This window comes from Phaseolus vulgaris, chromosome 1, assembly GCF_051622355.1.
Source record: "Phaseolus vulgaris cultivar YP4 chromosome 1, ASM5162235v1, whole genome shotgun sequence".
Lineage (NCBI taxonomy): Eukaryota > Viridiplantae > Streptophyta > Magnoliopsida > Fabales > Fabaceae > Phaseolus > Phaseolus vulgaris.
Genome location: NC_143498.1, coordinates 55,055,040 through 55,074,619, shown reverse-complemented (window position 1 = coordinate 55,074,619; position 19,580 = coordinate 55,055,040). Strand labels below are relative to the sequence as shown.

General features: G+C 35.1%; 2 protein-coding genes and 1 non-coding gene across 3 annotated transcripts; all 3 read left to right on the top strand.

Moving 5' to 3' along the window:
• Positions 1-512: 512 nt before the first annotated feature.
• On the top strand, positions 513-597 carry TRNAY-GUA (transfer RNA tyrosine (anticodon GUA)). The gene is given in 2 exon segments: positions 513-549; positions 562-597. It is a non-coding gene; the product is annotated as a tRNA-Tyr (tRNA).
• Positions 598-11,424: 10,827 nt separating this feature from the next.
• Positions 11,425-14,124, top strand: LOC137815294 (cation/H(+) antiporter 8). Its single transcript, XM_068618423.2, has 3 exons — positions 11,425-11,688; positions 11,774-12,781; positions 12,863-14,124. The coding sequence occupies exons 1-3, from the start codon at positions 11,425-11,427 to the stop codon at positions 13,964-13,966; spliced, it is 2,376 nt and encodes a 791-aa protein (XP_068474524.1). The 3' UTR covers positions 13,967-14,124.
• Positions 14,125-14,393: 269 nt separating this feature from the next.
• LOC137815296 (reverse transcriptase-like protein) lies at positions 14,394-18,881 on the top strand. Its single transcript, XM_068618424.2, is given in 13 exon segments — positions 14,394-14,493; positions 14,570-14,660; positions 14,749-14,797; positions 14,886-14,987; positions 15,130-15,194; positions 15,394-15,495; positions 15,633-15,712; positions 15,793-16,012; positions 17,120-17,175; positions 17,264-17,359; positions 17,437-17,617; positions 18,524-18,597; positions 18,599-18,881. Coding segments are annotated over 13 exon segments (1,248 nt in total). The 5' UTR covers positions 14,394-14,407; the 3' UTR covers positions 18,645-18,881.
• The last annotated feature ends 699 nt before the right edge of the window (positions 18,882-19,580 follow it).

The window sequence follows — 19,580 nt, the reverse complement described above, 5'->3', positions numbered from 1 at the left end:
TCATAGAAGATTTCTCGTTTTTTCATTTTAGCTTTTTAGTGGTCAACACCTAAATTACGTTAATATATTATCAAAACTTTAACTACAAATGTTTAAGATTTTATTTTAGGAACTCATTTCATTTCAGTTTATCACCCTATATAAAAGCAATTACACTCTCTTGAACAACTTTTATGTTAAATCTTTCTAAGACTTTGTTGATATAAGTTTCTCGAAAAAAATCTTAACAGATATTTCTATATGAATCTTAATACTTATAACATAATGTCTTAAATAATATTTCTATATTACGTAAGATTAATTATAATTATTTTTTAAAGGTGGTTATAAAATTTAATACATAATATTAATCCATCAAAGATGAGTATACTATAATTTATATAAATTATATTGACATTAAAAATTTTCATAAACAAATATTTGCATTAAAAATAATCTGAATAAGTAGATAATAATGTTGAAATAAATTTCATACATTAGGATTACTTAAAGTTGAAATTATAATTCATATTCCGACCTTAGCTCAGTTGGTAGAGCGGAGGACTGTAGTTGGTGCAGACAATCCTTAGGTCGCTGGTTCGAATCCGGCAGGTCGGATTTTGTTTTATAATTTTTGAGATTTCTATCTTTTTCTCAAATCCATTTAAATTAAATTCTCTAATTATTACAAAACCGCAGAAACAAGACCTGAGGATTTTATATAAATAAAAATAATGGATGTACTTGACTAGTTTTAACAATAAATAAACTAGAGGGATTAAATATTTAAAAAATATATATCGAGTTCTGAAATTGGGTAAATTTCCTATTTAACACCATTTACACTTTTATTTCTCTATCTAAGATCCTTTTATTTTTATTTCCCTATCTATCACCCTTTTATTTTTATTTTCCTATCTAATACCGTTTTGTTTTTATTTTTCAATCTAGCACCATTTTATTTTTTATTTTCCTATCTAGTACCCTTTTATTTTTTTTTTATTTCCCTATCTAGAGTCATTTAAAATAATAATAATAATAATAATAATTTTTTAATAATTTTAATATTGATTGCATTAAAAAATAAATATTTTTAATGTTTAAAATAGTTAGAAATATAATTAATGAATAAAGAAATGAGTTTTTACAAAATAAAAATTAAAAAGTAATAAATTTAAATTTTTAGTTTAAAATTATTTTTTTAAGAATGAAGAAAATAAAAAATTAAACCTTACAACAACATAAAAGTTGAATCTACAAACATAAATTAGTATTTACATTTATATGATCAAGTAATCATGTCAATTTCAAGTAAAAAATACACGACATAATTATAAAAAATCAAACACAATTAGTACTAATTAATAGTGATGAATAAAAAAATTGTTTAAAATCTTGTGGCACGAATATGAGGCTTAAATCTTAGCCAAAACTCAATTCACACAATGACAAATGTCTGGTAAAATTTTCAGACCAAAAGACCCAAGGAATAGGACGTAGTAAGACACAAACCGAGAATGAAAAAAACCGATTTTCCGAAAACCAAATGTCCTGGCTTTTTTTCCTATATCTTCTTTTTGTGATTTGTTTATGGAAGTGCCTCCTTAGCAGAGTGCAAACAACACATGAAAGTACTTGTGTGATTTTTTTTGCAATTTTTCAACGCAATATAGATCCCGAATAAAATTGTAGAGAGTATGGCGAAATTTCACAAATTTTGCTAAAAGATAGACTTGGTTTTTCACAAAATTTAAGAAAAATGGTCCCGAAATAATTCTTTCCTGAAATTCCACGTAAGAATCGTGACTGAATTCGGGACAAAACGCGACAAATTTCACGTCCAACGGATGAGTATTCAGTTAGGAAAAAAATCAAATAGTTTCACACACAAACGAATGTTCCTTTCAACTCTGGCAGTGATGATAAAAAAATTTATTGAAATTCTTGTGGAACGAATCTGAGGCTCAAATCTCAGCCAAAACTCAATACACACAATAACGAATGTCTGGTAAAAATTTCAGACCAAAAGACCAAAAGACCAAAAGAATAGGGCGTAGTAAGACCCAGACCGAGAGTGAACAAAATCAGTTTTTCGAAAACAAAATGTCCTGGCTTTTCTTCCCTGTATCTTCGTTTTGTGAATTTTTTATGGACGTGCCTCCTTAGGAGGGTGCAAACAACACATGAAAGTACTTGTGTGATTTTCTTTGTAATTTTTCAAGGCAAATATAGATCCCGAATAAAATTGCAGAGAGTATGGCGAAATTTCTCAAATTTTGCTAGAGGATAGCCTTGATTTTTCAAAAAATTTAAGAAAAATGGCCCCGAAATAATTATTTCCTAAAATTACACGTAAGAATCGTGACTGAATTCGGGACAAAACGCGACAAATTTCACGTCAAACGGATGAGTATTCACCTAGGAAAAAAATCAAACTGTTTCACACACAAACGAACCTTCCTTTCAACCCTGGCAGTGATGATAAAAAAATTTATTCAAAAACCTTGTGGGACGAATCTGGGGCTCAAATCTTAGCCAAAACTCCATACACACAATGACGATTGTCTGGTAAAATTTTCAGACCAAAAGACCCAAGGAATAGGGCGTAGTAAGACCCAGACCGAGAGTGAACAAAATCGATTTTCCGAAAACAAAATGTCCTGACTTTTCTTCCCTGTATCTTCTTTTTGTGAATTTTTTATGGACGTGCCTCCTTAAGAGGGTTCAAACAATACATGAAAGTACTTGTGTGATTTTCTTTTGCAATTTTTCAACGCAATATGGACACCGAATAAAATTGTAAAGAGTATGGCGAAATTTCACAAATTTTGCTAGAGGATAGCCTTGGTTTTTCACAAAATTTAAGTAAAATGGTCCCGAAATAATTCTTTCCTGAAATTTCACGTAAGAATCGTGACTGAATTCTGGACAAAACGCGACAAATATCACGTCAAACAGAAGAGTATTCACCTAGGAAGAAAAACAAACAGTTTCACACACAAACTAATCTTCCTCTCAACCCTGGCAGTGATGATAAAAAAAATTATTGAGAATCTTGTGGGACGAATCTGGGGCTCAAAACTCAGCAAAAATTCAATACACACAATGACGAATGTTTCGTATAATTTTCAGACCAAAAGAATCAAGGAATAGGGCGTAGTAAGACCCAGACCGAGAGTGAACAAAATCGATTTTCCGAAAAGAGAATGTCCTGGCTTTTCTTCCCTGTATCTTCTTTTTGTGAATTTTTTATGGACGTGCCTCCTTAGGAGGGTTCAAACAAGACATGGAAGTACTTGTGTGATTATTTTTGCAATTTTTCAACGCAATATGAACCCCGAATAAAATTGCAGAGAGTGTGGCGAAATTTCACAAATTTTGCTAGAGGATAGCCTTGGCTTTTCACAAAATTTAGGAAAAATGGTCCCGAAATAATTCTTTCCTGAAATTCCAAGTAAGAATCGTGACTGAATTCGGGACAAAACGCGACAAATTTCACGTCAAACGGATGAGTATTCACCTAAGAAAAAAATCAAACAGTTTCACACACAAACGAACCTTCCTTTCAACCCTGGCAGTGATGATAAAAAAAAATATTGAAAATCTTGTGGGACGAATCTGGGGCTCAAATCTTAGCCAAAACTCAATACACACAATGAAGAATGTCTGGTAAAATTTTCAGACCAAAAGACCCAAGGAATAGGGCGTAGTAAGACCCAGACCGAGAGTGAACAAAATCGATTTTCCGAAAACAAAATGTCCTGGCTTTTCTTCCCTGTATATTCTTTTTGTGAATTTTTTATGGACGTGCCTCCTTAGGGGGGTTCAAACAAGACATGAAAGTACTTGTGTGATTATTTTTGCAATTTTTCAACGCAATATGAACCCCGAATAAAGTTGCAGAGAGTGTGACGAAATTTCACAAATTTTGCTAGAGGATAGCATTGGTTTTTTACAAAATTTAACAAAAATGGTCCCGAAATAATTATTTCCTGAAACTCCTCTTAAGAATCGTGATTGAATTCGGGAGAAAACGCGACAAATTTCACGTTACACGGATGATTACTCACCTAGTAAAAAAATCAAACTGTTTCACACACAAACGAACCATCCTTTCAACCCTGGCAGTGATGATAAAAAATTTATTAAAAATCTTGTAGGACGAATCTGAGTCTCAAATCTCAGCCAAAACTCAATACACAAAATGAAGAATGTTTGGTAAAATTTTCAGACCAAAAGACCCAAGGAATAAGGCGTAGTAAGACCCAGACCAAGAGTGAACAAAATCGGTTTTCCGAAAACAAAATGTCCTGGCTTTTCTTCCCTGTATCTTCTTTTTGTAACATTTTTATGGACGTGCCTCCTTAAGAGGGTGCAAACAACACATGGAAGTACTTGTGTGATTTTTTTTGCAATTTTTCAACGCAATATAGATCCCGAATAAAATTGCAGAGAGTATGGCGAAATTTCACAAATTTTGCTAGAGGATAGCCTTGGTTTTTCACAAAATTTAAGTAAAATGGTCCCGAAATAATTCTTTCCTGAAATTTCACGTAAGAATCGTGACTGAATTCGGGACAAAAAGCGACGAATTTCACGTCAAACGGATGAGTATTCACCTAGGAAAAAAATCAAACAGTTTCACACAGTAACGAACATTCCTTTCAACCCTGACAGTGATGATAAAAAAATTTATTGAAAATATTGTGGGACGAATATGAGGCTTAAATCTCAGCCAAAGCTTAATACACACAATTACGAATGTCTGGTAAAAATTTCAGACCAAAAGACCCAAGGTATAGGGCGTAGCAAGACCCACACCGAGAGTGAACAAAACCGGTTTTTCGAAAACAAAATGTCCTGTCTTTTCTTCCCTGTATCTTCTTTTTGTGAATTTTTTATGGACGTGCCTCCTTAGGACGGTGCAAACAACACATGGAAGTACTTGTGTGATTTCTTTTGCAATTTTTCAACGCAATATAGATCCCGAATAAAATTGCAGAGAGTATGGCGAAATTTCACAAACTTTACTAGAGGATAGCCTTGGTTTTTCACAAAATTTAACAAAAATGGCCCCGAAATAATTTTTTCCTGAAATTCCACGTAAGAATCGTGACTGATTTGGGGACTAAACGCGATAAATTTAACGTCAAACGGATGAGTATTCACCTAGGAAATAAATCAAACTGTTTCACACACAAACGGACATTCCTTTCAACCCTGGCAGTGATGATAAATTTTTTTATTGAAATTCTTGTGGGACGAATCTAAATCCGAGGCTCCAATCTTAGCCAAAACTCAATACACACAATAATGAATGTCTGGTAAAAATTTCAGACCGAAAGACCTAAGGAATAGGGCGTAGTAAGACCCAGACCGAGAATAAACAAAATCGGTTTTTCGAAAACAAATGTCCTAGCTTTTCTTCCTTGTATCTTCTTTTTTTGAATTTTTTATGGATGTGTCTCCTTAGGAGGGCGCAAACAACACATGAAAGTACTTGTGTGATTTTTTTTGCAATTTTTCAACGCAATATGGAGCCCGAATAAAATTGCAGAGAGTATGGCAAAATAGCAAAATTTTTGCTAGAGGATAGCCTTGGTTTTTCACTAAATTTAAGAAAAATGGCCTCGAAATAATTCTTTTCTAAAATTACACGTAAGAATCGTGACTGAATTCGGAACAAAACGCGACAAATTTCACGTCAAACGGATGAGTATTCACCTAGGAAAAAAATCAAACTGTTTCACACACAAACGAACCATCCTTTCAACCCTGGTAGTGATGATAAAAAAATTTATTGAAAATCTTGTGGGACGAATCTGGGGCTCAAATCTTAGCCAAAACTCAATACACAAAATGACAAATGTCTGGTAAAATTTCCAGACCAAGAGACCCAAGGAATAGGGCGTAGTAAGACTCAGACCGAGACTGAAAAAAATTGGTTTTCCGAAAATAAAATGTCATGGCTTTTCTTCCCTGTATCTTGTTTTTGTGAATTTTTTATGGACGTGCCTGCTTAAGAGGGGTGCAAACAACACATGAATGTACTTGTGTGATTTTTTTTGCAATTTTTCAACGCAATATGGATCCCGAATAAAATTGCAGAGAGTATGGCAAAATTTCACAAATTTTGCTAGAGGATAGTTGATAAGCATATATTTATTCACACTCATTAGCCTTATTCATAGATTATTGGACTATAATAATAAATAAATCCATTGTTTTAATTAATATTCTTATAAGGGAGAGGAGGTAAGCATTCCCATGGAGTATACGCATGGAACAAAGTGGGTATTGATTAAACTAGTAGACGCATGCTTTACTAGTGAGTTCCAGTTGAATCAGATCGGCGCATGTTCAATCTGGTTTAGCTCTGTCGGAGGATTGAGAAAAGATTATTCTTTAGAGAACCTGTGAAGAATTCAATGGTGGAAGAACTTGGGATCAACCGCTTTTTATTTGCTATTTTAATCTCTTTTATATTTTATGCACAACTATCTCAAACCCCCCTTTTTTTTATCTTTATTGTTATTGCTAACTTTTATTGCTTGCAGATAGATTTTAAACCCTGATCAACTGATTTTACTATTGGATTCGTTGGGAGACGACTTGGGGACATTTGTCCACAATTATACTATCATCTCTCTAGTGTTACACAAGTCTACGCTAGAATCATATTAATTTGACAGCAAAACGACAACTATCAATAGTCTTGATTTTTCACAAATTTTAAGAAAAATGGTCCCGAAATAATTCTTTCCTGAAATTCCACGTAAGAATCGTGACTGAATTCGGGACAAAACGCGACAAAATTCACGTCAAACGGATGAGTATTCACATAGGAAAAAAATCAAACTGTTTCAGACACAAACGAACCTTCCTTTCAACCCTGGCAGTGATGATAAAAAAAAATTATTGAAAATCTTGTGGGACGAATCTGGGACTCAAATCTCAGCTAAAACTGAACACACACAATGACGAATGTCTGGTAAAGTTTTCAGACCAAAAGACCCAAGGAATAGAGCGTAGTAAGACCCAGACCGGGAGTGAACAAAATCGGTTTTCTGAAAAAAATATGTCCTGGCTTATCTTCCCTGTATCTTCTTTTTGTGAATTTTTTATAGACGTGCCTCCTTAGGAGGGTGAAAACAAGACATGAATGTACTTGTGTGATTATTTTTGCAATTTTTCAACGCAATATGGACCCCGAATAAAATTGCAGAGAGTATGGCGAAATTTAAAAAATTTTGCTAGATGATGATAGCCTTAGTTTTTCACAAAATTTAACAAAAATGGCCCCGAAATAATTTTTTCCTGAAATTTCACGTAATAATCGTGACTTAATTCGGGACAAAAGGTGACAAATTTTACGTCAAACGGATGAGTATTCAACTAGGAAAAAAATCAAACAGTTTCACACACAAATGAACCTTCCTTTCAACCCTGGCAGTGATGATAAAAAAAATTATTGAAAATCTTGTGGGACGAATCCCACGCTCAAATCTCAGCCAAAACTCAATACACACAATGACGAATGTCTGGTAAACATTTCAGACCAAAATACATAAGGAATAGGGCGTAGTAAGAGCCAGACCGAGAGTGAACAAAATCGGTTTTCCGAAAACAAAATGTCCTGGCTTTTCTTCCCTGTATCTTCTTTTTGTGAATTTTTTATGGACGTGCCTGCTTAGGAGGATGCAAACAACACATGATAGTACTTGTGTGATTTTTTTTGCAATTTTTCAACACAATATGGACCCCGAATAAAATTGCAGAGAGTATGGCGAAATTTCACAAATTTTGCTAGAGATAGCCTTGGTTTTTCACAAAATTTAAGAAAAATGGTCCCGAAATAATTCTTTCCTGAAATTCCACGTAAGAATCGTGACTGAATTCGGGACAAAACGAGACAAATTTCACGTCAAACGGATGAGTATTCACCTAGGAAAAAAATCAAACAGTTTCACACACAAACGAACCTTCATTTCAACCCTGGCAGTAATGATAAAAAAATTATTGAAAATCTTGTGGGACGAATCTGGGGCTCAAATCTCAGCCAAAACTCAATACACACAATAACGAATGTCTGGTAAAAATTTCAGACCAAAAGACCCAAAGAATAGGGCGTAGTAAGACCCAAACCGAGAGTGAACAAAATCGATTTTTCGAAAACAAAATGTCCTGGCTTTTCTTCCCTGTATCTTCGTTTTGTGAATTTTTTATGGACGTGCCTCCTTAGGAGGGTGCAAACAACAGATGAAAGTACTTGTGTGATTTTCTTTGTAATTTTTCAAGGCAAATAGGACCACGAATAAAATTGCAGAGAGTATGGCGAAATTTCTCAAATTTTGCTAGAGGATAGCCTTGCTTTTTCACAAAATTTAAGAAAAATGGCCCCGAAATAATTATTTCCTGAAATTCCACGTAAGAATCGTGACTGATTTTCGGGACAAAACGTGACAAATTTCACGTCAAACGGATGAGTATTCACCTAGGAAAAAAATCAAACAGTTTCACACACAAACGAACTTTCCTTTCAACCCTGGCAGTGATGATAAAAAAAATTATTGAAAATCTTGTGGGACGAATCTGGGGCTCAAATCTCAGCCAAAACTCAATACACACAATGAAGAATGTCTGGTAAAGTTTTCAGACCAAAAGACCCAAGGAATAGGGCGTAGTAAGCCCCAGACCGAGAGTGAACAAAATCGGTTTTCCGAAAACAAAATGTCCTGGATTTTCTTCCCTGTATCTTCTTTTTGTGAATTTTTTTATGGACGTGCGTCCTTAGGAGGGTGCAAACAACACATGAAAGTACTTGTGTGATTTTCTTTGTAATTTTTCAAGGCAAATAGGACCACGAATAAAATTGCAGAGAGTATAGCGAAATTTCACAAATTTTGCTAAAGGATAGCTTTGGTTTTTCACAAAAATTAAGAAAAATGGTCCTGAAATAATTCTTTCATGAAATTCCACATAAGAATCGTGACTGAATTCGGGACAAAACGCGACAAATTTCACGTCCAACGGATGAGTATTCAGTTAGGAAAAAAATCAAACAGTTTCACACACAAACGGACGTTCCTTTCAACTCTGGCAGTGATGATAAAAAAATTTATTGAAATTCTTGTGGAACGAATCTGAGGCTCAAATCTCAGCCAAAACTCAATACACACAATAACGAATGTCTGGTAAAAATTTCAGACCAAAAGACCCAACTAATAGGGCGTAGTAAGACCCAGACCGAGAGTGAACAAAATCGATTTTTCGAAAACAAAATGTCCTGGCTTTTCTTCCCTGTATCTTCGTTTTGTGAATTTTTTATGGACGTGCCTCCTTAGGAGGGTGCAAACAACAGATGAAAGTACTTGTGTGATTTTCTTTGTAATTTTTCAAGGCAAATAGGACCATGAATAAAATTGCAGAGAGTATGGCGAAATTTCTCAAATTTTTCTAGAGGATAGTCTTGGTTTTTCACAAAATTTAAGAAAAATGGCCCCGAAATAATTCTTTCCTGAAATTACACGTAAAAATCGTGACTGAATTCGGTACAAAACGCGACAAATTTCACGTCAGACGGATGAGTATTCACCTAGGAAAAAAATCAAACTGTTTCACACACAAACGAACCTTCCTTTCAACCATGGCAGTGATGATAAAAAAATTTATTGAAAATCTTGTGGGATGAATCTGAGGCTCAAATCTCAGCCAAAACTCAATACACACAATGACGATTGTCTGGTAAAATTTTCAGACCAAAAGACCCAAGGAATAGGGCGTAGTAAGACCCAGACCGAGAGTGAACAAAATCGATTTTCCGAAAACAAAATGTCCTGGCTTTTCTTCCCTGTATCTTCTTTTTGTGAATTTTTTATGGACGTGTCTCCTTAGGAGGGTTCAAACAACACATGAAAGTACTTGTGTGATTTTCTTTTGCAATTTTTCAACGCAATATGGACACCGAATAAAATTGTAGAGAGAATGGCGAAATTTCACAAATTTTGCTAGAGGATAACATTGGTTTTTCACAAAATTTAAGTAAAATGGTCCCGAAATAATTCTTTCCTGAAATTCCACGTAAGAATCGTGACTGAATTCTGGACAAAACGCGACAAATGTCACGTCAAACAGAAGAGTATTCACCTAGGAAGAAAATCAAACAGTTTCACACACAAACGAATCTTCCTCTCAACCCTGGCAGTGATGATAAAAAAAATTATTAAAAATCTTGTGGGACGAATCTGGGGCTCAAAACTCAGCCAAAACTCAATACACACAATGACGAATGTTTGGTATAATTTTCAGACCAAAAGATTCAAGGAATAGGGCGTAGTAAAACCCAGACCGAGAGTGAACAAAATCGGTTTTCCGAAAACAAAATGTCCTGACTTTTCTTCCCTGTATTCGGGACAAAACGCGACAAATTTCACGTCAAACGGATGAGTATTCACCTAGGAAATAAATCAAACTGTTTCACACACAAATGAACCTTCCTTTCAACCCTGGCAGTGATGATAAAAAAATTTATTGAAAATCTTTTGCGACGAATCTGGGGCTCAAATCTCAGCCAAAACTCAATACACACAATGACGAATGTCTGGTAAAATTTTCAGACCAAAAGACCCAAGGAATAGGGCGTAGTAAGACCCAGACCGTGAGTGAATATTTATTCATTAATTATATTTCTAACTATTTTAAACATTAAAAATATTTATTTTTTAATGCATTCTAAATTAAAATTATCAATTTTTTTTAATTTATTATTTATTTATTTATTTTTGAAATGGTGTTAGATAGGAAAATAAAAAATTAAAAATGTGTTAGATATGGAAATAAAAACAAAAGGATGTTAGATAGATAAATAAAAACAAATGAGTGCTAAATGGGGAAATAAAAATGTAAATAATGTTAGATAGAAAATTTAGCACACGAGCATTGAGACAAAAATAAAACCAGACGTTATTATTTTGATTTCAGTCATAATTTAGAAAAGGATATATAGATGATTAAATTATTAAACAGGAGCATATGAAGTTTTTAGTAAAAGATAAACAGAAGGGATTGGGTAATTTTAATCATTGAGGTGGCATGTATCTAAATGACAAATTTGGAGATATTATTGACTCTGTATTTGTCTAATTATAATAAACAGTTGAAATTAGTTAGGAGATTACAACTGTGCGAAGGTGTAAATATGGTCTGAAGTTCCATTACAGGTAGGATGAGCAGAAATTACTTATGGAAAAGCAAGAGATTGTAGACTCAACCGTGGTCAAACTTTGCATAATCAACTCCATTAGTGCTTCTTACCTGTATCATCATCAGGTAACCATGGCATTGGGATATACATATAATACCATATCTTTCAAACTTTGAGGGAATTGATTGAGTTCATTTGCATTGGTAATCTCAAATACTGATATTCATTAACAAGTGGGGAAAATGAAGTTAAATGCAAATGAAACGATGTTCCTCTCAATTACAGAAGTGGATGAAATGAAACAGAGGTACCTGGTATGCCTTGCTGCGCCACCCCACATTGTTTCAGATGGGTTATGGCATGGCAGCTCACAAAATACAAGGACTCCAATCAGATCTTTTCTCCCCTTGTTTGAGTTACAAGTCCTTCTAATATTTGCCCTCACCCAAATCTGTCGGCTCCTCCTCATGCCCTTCAAAGTCCCTCTCTTTATTTCCCAGATGATGGTAAGTTCTGTATTTTGTGTGCATATATTATATGTATATATGTATTTGTGTTCATCAATCTGTTTGTTTACATGTATGGATGCAGGCTGGGTTAATTCTGCAGGCTCTTTTTGCTGGGGAACCACTGGGGTCGTACATGAGGGTGCTGTTTCCTTATGGAACTCACGACACCATCACAACAGTAACATCGATGGGTTTTGTGCTTTTCATCTTCATAAACGGTGTGCAGATGGATTTTAGCTTGATAACAAGGATGGGAAAGAGGGCATGGACCATTGCCATTATAGGATTGGTAGTGCCCATATTCACCGCCATATCAATCCTGGCCGTGTTCAAATATCCACTGCTTGATGTTGTCAAAGATAACTACGACCATTTCGTTGTTGCATTGGTCTCCCACACTATTATTTCATTTGCCGTCATTGCTTCCCTTCTCAATGAACTTCAAATCCAGAACTCCGAACTTGGCAAATTGGCATTGTCTGCCGCATTGGTGAGTGACGTATTGTGCACCTTCGCTACCACCGTAGGCACTCTTTTTATGTTCTGTGAGGGTGGTTCAGAAGAGATTATTAAAAACCTCTTCGGTTTGTTTGCAATGGGTATATTTGTCCCATTAGTGTGTCGCCCAGTAATGTTTTGGATCATCAGAAACACTCCAGAAGGAAGACCTGTGAAAGATGGTTACGTTTACGTTATCATCGTGCTGCTCTTCATGTTAGGTTGGGCTTCAGTTAAAATAAACCAAGAATTCGTGCTTGGAGCTTTCATTCTGGGATTGGCCGTGCCAGAGGGACCTCCACTAGGATCTGCATTGGTCAAGAAGCTTAACTTCTTTGGTACCACCTTCCTTTTGCCAATCTTCATCACAATCTGCATGCTCAAAGCAGATTTTTCCTCCTCTTATTCCTCCGCTTTAGTTTTCAATATCTGTCTCGTCATCATCCTCACCCACTTGGTCAAAATCATAGCCTGCACTCTACCCGCCCTCTACAGCAACATGCCCTTCCGTGATGCTCTCGCTCTCTCCCTCATTTTGAACTCCAAAGGCGTTGTGGAAATCGGACTCTACTGCTTCTTATACGACTACAAGGTACTCCATTGTTCAACTATCTTATCTTGTTATACTATGCCTGATGCAGAATTTCTAATAGATAGCAAACAAAACTTGCAGATAATCGATGGGCTAACATACGGAATAATGATTCTGAGCATAATCGTGGTAGCATGTACGGTGCAATGGTCTGTGAGGTTTTTGTACGACCCTTCAAGAAAATACGCAGGGTACCAAAAAAGAAACATCATGAGTTTAAGAGCTTGGTCTGAGCTGAGGATGCTGGTGTGCATTCACAAGCCAAACCAGATATCGTCGATGATAGATATGGTCGACCTGTGTTGTCCAACGGGAGAAACTCCAATCGCAGTGGATGCGTTGCATCTAATAGAGCTGGTGGGACGCGCCTTGCCGATTTTCATCCCCCACCGTATTCAAAGGCAAGAATCAGGGATTCAGCACAGGTCATACTCAGATGAGGTAATCCTTGCTTTCGACGTTTACGAGCACGAGAACCCTGGTGCGGTGTCATCGTACCCCTGCACCGCAGTGTCGCCACCGAACCTGATGTACGAAGACGTTTGCAACCTTGCCTTCGACAAGGTGGCGTCCATAATAATTCTTCCGTTTCATCAGAGATGGTCGGTGGATGGGGAAGTGGAAATGGACGAGAAGAGCATAAGGGCACTGAATTGCAGGGTCCTGGAAATAGCTCCATGCTCGGTTGCAATCCTGGTGTCGAGAGCATGGCAGAAAATGAGAGAGGAGACGTCAATTCGATTGGGGCTGATATATTTGGGGGGAGAGGATGACGAGGAGGCGCTGTGCATAGCGAAGAGAGCGATGATGAAGAAGGGGATGAAGCTTGTGGTGTATCACCTGGTGTACGAGGCGGAGAAGGATTGGGATGAAAGGGCAGAAGAGCTGGAAGAAATGAAGAACAGGCATGAAAATAACATAAGGTATCAACAGATAGTGGCAAAGGAAGGATCTGAGACGGCGGCGTTCCTGAACGAGGTGGCGAAAGAGCATGACTTCTTCATCGTGGGGAGGAGGCATGGGTTCGATTCCCCTCAGACGCAGGGACTCACAAACTGGAGCGAATTCCCAGAGTTAGGTGTCATCGGAGACTTTCTTGCCTCGCCGGATTTGGAGAGCCGTGCATCGATTTTGGTGGTGCAGCAGCAATTCGCACCCAAACCCCGCAAAGGCTGGTTATTTTAGCCTCTCATCTTCATCTTCTATCTTCAATCTTCTTTCTCTTTTCTCTTCTACTGTGTAATTTTTTTCTTAATCATTCTCTCATTAATATTTGATTTGATCCGGCTAAAGTTTGTTTCATACTCTAATTACTGTTTTTGAAATAAAGTATTATATTATAATAAAATAATAATTTATTTAGATAATAAATGGAGTTGTATAAAACCTTTTAGGTTTAGAAATAAATATTTATAATAAAAGATAAATTTGTAATTAAATAATATAAAAAAATATTAAAATAATAGTATTGAAAATTTTAATGTGATTATATAAAAAATGGGGTTGTTCATATATATTTTCCTAAATGGTTACTCCAGTAATTAATTTGAAAAAAATAAGGTAAAAAAAATAAAATAAAGTGAGAAATGAGATATTTAAACACAAATTGGGGGGAAGAGATTTGAAATGTTTTTGGGTGGGAAAAGTGTGTGTGTGAAAGAGAGAGAGAGAGAGAAAGAGATGGGTGAAGAAGAATCTTCGAAGCTCCGCAGGTATTCACTCCTTCACTGTCTTCTGATTCTGATTATCCGGTCTCTGTCTGTCACGCTTGTTGTGTGTTTCTTTCAGTCGAATCGCGCAGATTCAGAAGCTTTGCGATGACCATGAATTCAACCCTTCGGAATCGGATACCCCCAATCACTGCGCTCTTCATCTTCAGGTTAAATTAGGTTACCCGTTTTCCTTCGTTGCTATTCCCAATTCCCAACGGCTTCCTATCCATTCACTTTCAATTTTCAATCCCACAGAACACACTGCACCACATTCTATCCGACTTCCCTTCTAATGGAATTCAAGGTTTCTTTTCGGTCACTCCCTTCTCTCTTTTCATTTCATCTCGTTTTCTGTGGGAAATTCAATCTTAACTTTGATTGCTCCACTCCAGATGCTTTCATACACCATTTGCAAGAGGAGCTTCGCAACGTCCACCTTCAATCTGCCCAAGTAGCTGACCAGATTGACCTTCTTGCCAGAACTCACAACGACGGTCTCTCTTTTACACTCACTCGCACTCACCAGCTCCTGCCATTTTTAATCCTGTTCATGTTATTTGTGTTCTCTACTGGTACTGCTATTACGCCACCATCATGAATCATTTCACATTTTACTTCTTGTTCCCCTCTCTCCAGATTCTGTTATCTTGGAGGCCAAACTTGAAGAATTGGAGTTTTCTTTACGGTTTAATTCATCAAAGGTTGCTGCTTCCTTCTTGCTTCTCTTGTAAATTAAGCACCTGTTTGTGTTTTATACTGTTTGTGGCTAATTCCTTTGTTCACTCTGAAGGTTAATTATTACTATATCCACTTCATTAACCATCCCTTTGTCAAATGCGGAGTGGTACGAGGGGTTTCATGTAGTTATCATGTTTTTATATTAGCTTTTAATAATTACAGGATCAGAAGAACATATCTGAGGCTCCCGAAGGCATCGATTCCTCAATTCTGGAAGATGATTCTTCAAATTTGGCCGCTGAAAATCTAGTCAAAAATTTAGAGGTGTAGTTGACACGGACAATCCATGCTACTTTCTATTTATTTTCTTCTTGGGGATTGAATTGAATTGAATTAGTTTCAAAGACATGCAGATTATATGAGATCTATTAAGAATTATGTTTTTTGCTCATATGTTGCAGCAATTTGAACTTGAAAATAAGATTGATGAAATGAAGTTGATTCTAAAGTCTCTGCAGAATCTTCAGTTCACAGTCAAGTGGTCAGTCAACTTTTACTCACACTTCAAATGCTTATCTGTAATTCTGTGTCACAGCTTACTCAACTTGTTTCCTTGTTCAGGTTTGAAGTTGTCGAGCAGATTGAGGATGCATTCACGGGTCTAAGAGTGCTTGCATTTGATGAGAATTACGTTAGGTTGTCATTGCGTACTTATATACCAACATTTGAGGGCATTTCCTACCAGCTGAGTGTTCAAGAAGATACCACTGATGCAGCTGAGCTGAATCATGAGTTATTGATTGAAGTTTTTGAGGGGACTATGAAGTTAAAGAGTGTCCAGGTATGAAAATAGGTCATTATCTTAATTTGACTTTTTGTATGAGTTTTGTTGTTCAACAGAATTAACTTGTTACTTGCGTACTTTTGAGCTGGTTGTGCTTTAGACCTCAGTGTTTTGTAGCAGACAGACAATTAACTAATAAATTCAGGTTCAATGACTCAAGAAACAATGACTTTTGGTTTAAGTTAGTAATCTTTATTATAATATTCCACTGGCTTTATAATTATCATTAATTCATTAGTTTCTTGCTTAGTTCAGATAATGACTGATCTTTTAGTGTCTTAAACTTTATACTTTATGATGCATCTTTTCCTCACAGGGGGAATGGGATGGTGGTGTCATTTTCTGGATATATCATGTGCTGACATCAGTGCTTTGTTCTTATTTTCCGATTTCTACTCCAATTATTGCTATTTTTAGTTTAGGGCCTTTATTGTAGGGGATCAATGTTCGGTATATGTCTTGCACTCGAGAAACATTGGAGAATAAGTTTAGAAATTTCAAAGTCGTGGAGATCGTAGAGATTGTGGGTCTTGGGTACAGAAGGTGTGGAAGAGAGATAAACTAGATTAAAACACTTAATTGATAATACCAACTATGTGTTACAATGTGATCGGATGTTTGATAAACGAGCAAACTTTTCTTGTTATATTATGTTGATGTAAAAGATTCCATCACAATATGTAATAGATTTTTAAAGATACTAGTGGGAATTTGATGGAAGGTTTTACTTATTTTTCCCTTTTCAAATTGTACCCAAACTTTTCTTGAATACCTAATATCAGATTTTGCTTTGAACTTTAGATTTCACGTAGATGATTGAAGAGGGAGTAATTATCAGATTAAGTAATCTAGGAATTTATATCTATTCATTAGTACTGTTGTTTCATACTTTTAGTGTGATCCTGGTAGAACACAAGAATGCATTTACCTTTTTCTTTCCTAATCTCCTTTAAGTTTGTATTGTAGGATGTTTTGATATGATACCATTTGTTTATGCCGCAAGAACAACATATGAAAAACTTAAACTTATGAATTTATTTTTCCATTTTTATAATCCTTGTTATCTTTAGATGATTTATTGAATTTCTTGGAATTATTTTTTAGGTTATTCCTAATGATATATATTTGAGCGACATTGTTGATTATGCAAAGTCTGTCAGGTTTGCCATGTCCTCATTTTTCTCTTAATCATGGGTCCGAGATTCCTTGTGGCCACAACTTATTCCTTGACATTCATTTACCATGCAGCAAGCCCTCGTTGCAGTGGTTCATTCAGAAAGTGCAAGATAGAATTATACTAAGCACACTCCGGAGTCTTGTAATAAAGGATGCTAATAAATCAAGGTAAGACTGTTTGGCTTTGATGCTCTTAAATTTGGATATCATTTAGTGTTTTCTTTACATTTATTGTGTCAATGCAGATATTCACTTGAATACTTCGACAAAGATGAGACTATTGTGGCTCATATGGCAGGAGGAACTGATGCGTACATAAAGTTGTCACATGGTTGGCCCATATTTGGTTCTCCATTGGAGCTGATATGCATAAAGGGACCGGATGATTTGAAGAGAACTTCTCTAAGTTTTCATTGCAAAGTTGAGGTGAGGGAATTTCAGTCTGTATTAGCTATAAAATTTCTGCCTTCATTCTTCCTTGTGGTTTATGGATATTTACGAAGAGTACCAATGTGGTTGGTATCAGGGTTTTAAGCTCAAAATGTTTGTACTTAATTGTTTGCTAAACCTATTGAAATCCCATAGTAGTTTAATCCTAGATGTATTTTTTAGTTTCTTTTGACAACTAGAAAGTTAATGCAGTGGCTCAGTCAATTTTGGTCTAAATGCAGTAGTTTGTCGCTAAAGTTTCTGTATAATTGCAATTCGAGACCAGGGTTGTGATGGAGGTTATCAAATGTTGAAGGGGTTGAAGCTTGAACTTAAATATAACTACATTGAAATCCACCTTTTGAAACTACGTCAACTTTCTATGTAAATTTGGAGAAAGGAAATAATATAAGTTTATGCAAGCAGTAAATCCTCCCATTTTTGTATCATTTTACTATATTTTTCTGATCATCCAAATTGAATGCTGTTGTTTGATCTTGTAGTTGACCTCAAATACTAGGATAAGATTTTGTTGTTGTAGGATTCAAATTAACCACACCATATTGGTGGTTTTATACTTGACATGTTGACCATGCTTAAATCTTACTTGGATAGATTTTTCCCTATGGAAGAAAATTATAAAGTAAAAACGAATTAAACTTCTTTCATAAGTTAAAACCAAAATATGTATCTAAACTTGTAGAGAAGTCAAATACGAAGTTTCTACAAAAGTTGAAGTGTAGAATTTAATTTTAATTCATTGAAGAAACTTATTTTACTTTAGCTTTTTCTTTCCTTCTACAAGTACTTTGTCATATCAGTCTTTATTTTTCATATAAGTGTTATTCTGATCATGACCTGGTTTTCGTGCTGATTCTGCTATTGGGCTTTTTTATTTTTCAGAAGTTGGCCAATTCTTTAGATACTCATATTCGAAAAAATATATCAAGCTTCGTCGATGCTGTTGAAAAAGTACTCAGAACAGTTGCAGCTTGATCTTCGGTTCAGTGGTAGTTCAGGCTAAGGATATTATCAGTTATCATACTAATTGTATATACCTCTAGAACTGGAACCTTTATTTGAGGTTGAAACAGTGCATCACGTGATGAAACTCGTTTTCTATCTAATTGTAAATATTATGTTCTACAATTTAGACTTGAAACTGTCATGCCAAATTGGCTTATTTATGGGACACTTTAGGCTATTCTAGCAAGTTTCAATCGAATGTTATTAAAGTAACTTTTTAAATTTATTTTAGTAAGCTTTGTGGTCAAGGTAATGTTTGGTTGAAGAAGAAAAACAAGTGGCCAGAAGTCATTATAAATCATTAACTAAATTTAGAGCATAATCTTTGTTTATTTTTGCTTCAAAGTTTTATCTTTTCAATTAAACCAAGTAATCCACCAAAATGAATTGTCACCATTAATTTAAATCACGGAAATGATGGTTTTAACTATTTCTGTAGAAATAAATAAAGAGTAAGATAAAGTGTATTGAGTTCAGAAAAGGAAAGTTTCTTCTACTTATTTTGAAAAGCAAATGATTAACATGTACATGAATTACGTTACTATCTCTTTAACTGCAGAAATCAAATTCTGAGAAGAAATAAATAAATAACATCACATTTCTTTAAACAAGTTCTTCTAATAAATGGGATTCTATATTTTTAAAACACTTTTATATCATCAATTATCAAAATACAATAGTTATTACCAAAATTTAGAACTTTGTAATTGGATTGGATTATAACATAAAATTAATCTATTATATCAGTGCATAGTTTATAAATAAGATGAAACTAACACTCTCATAATTGTAAATATATATTGTGAACGTGTATTACTTAAAAAATGTCTATCCAGCGATCTCTTCACTGATTATATCCTAATTAATAAAAAGAGAGTATAATACTAAACCCCAAAACTGTCTATGTCCCTTCCAAATACAAATAAATAATTTC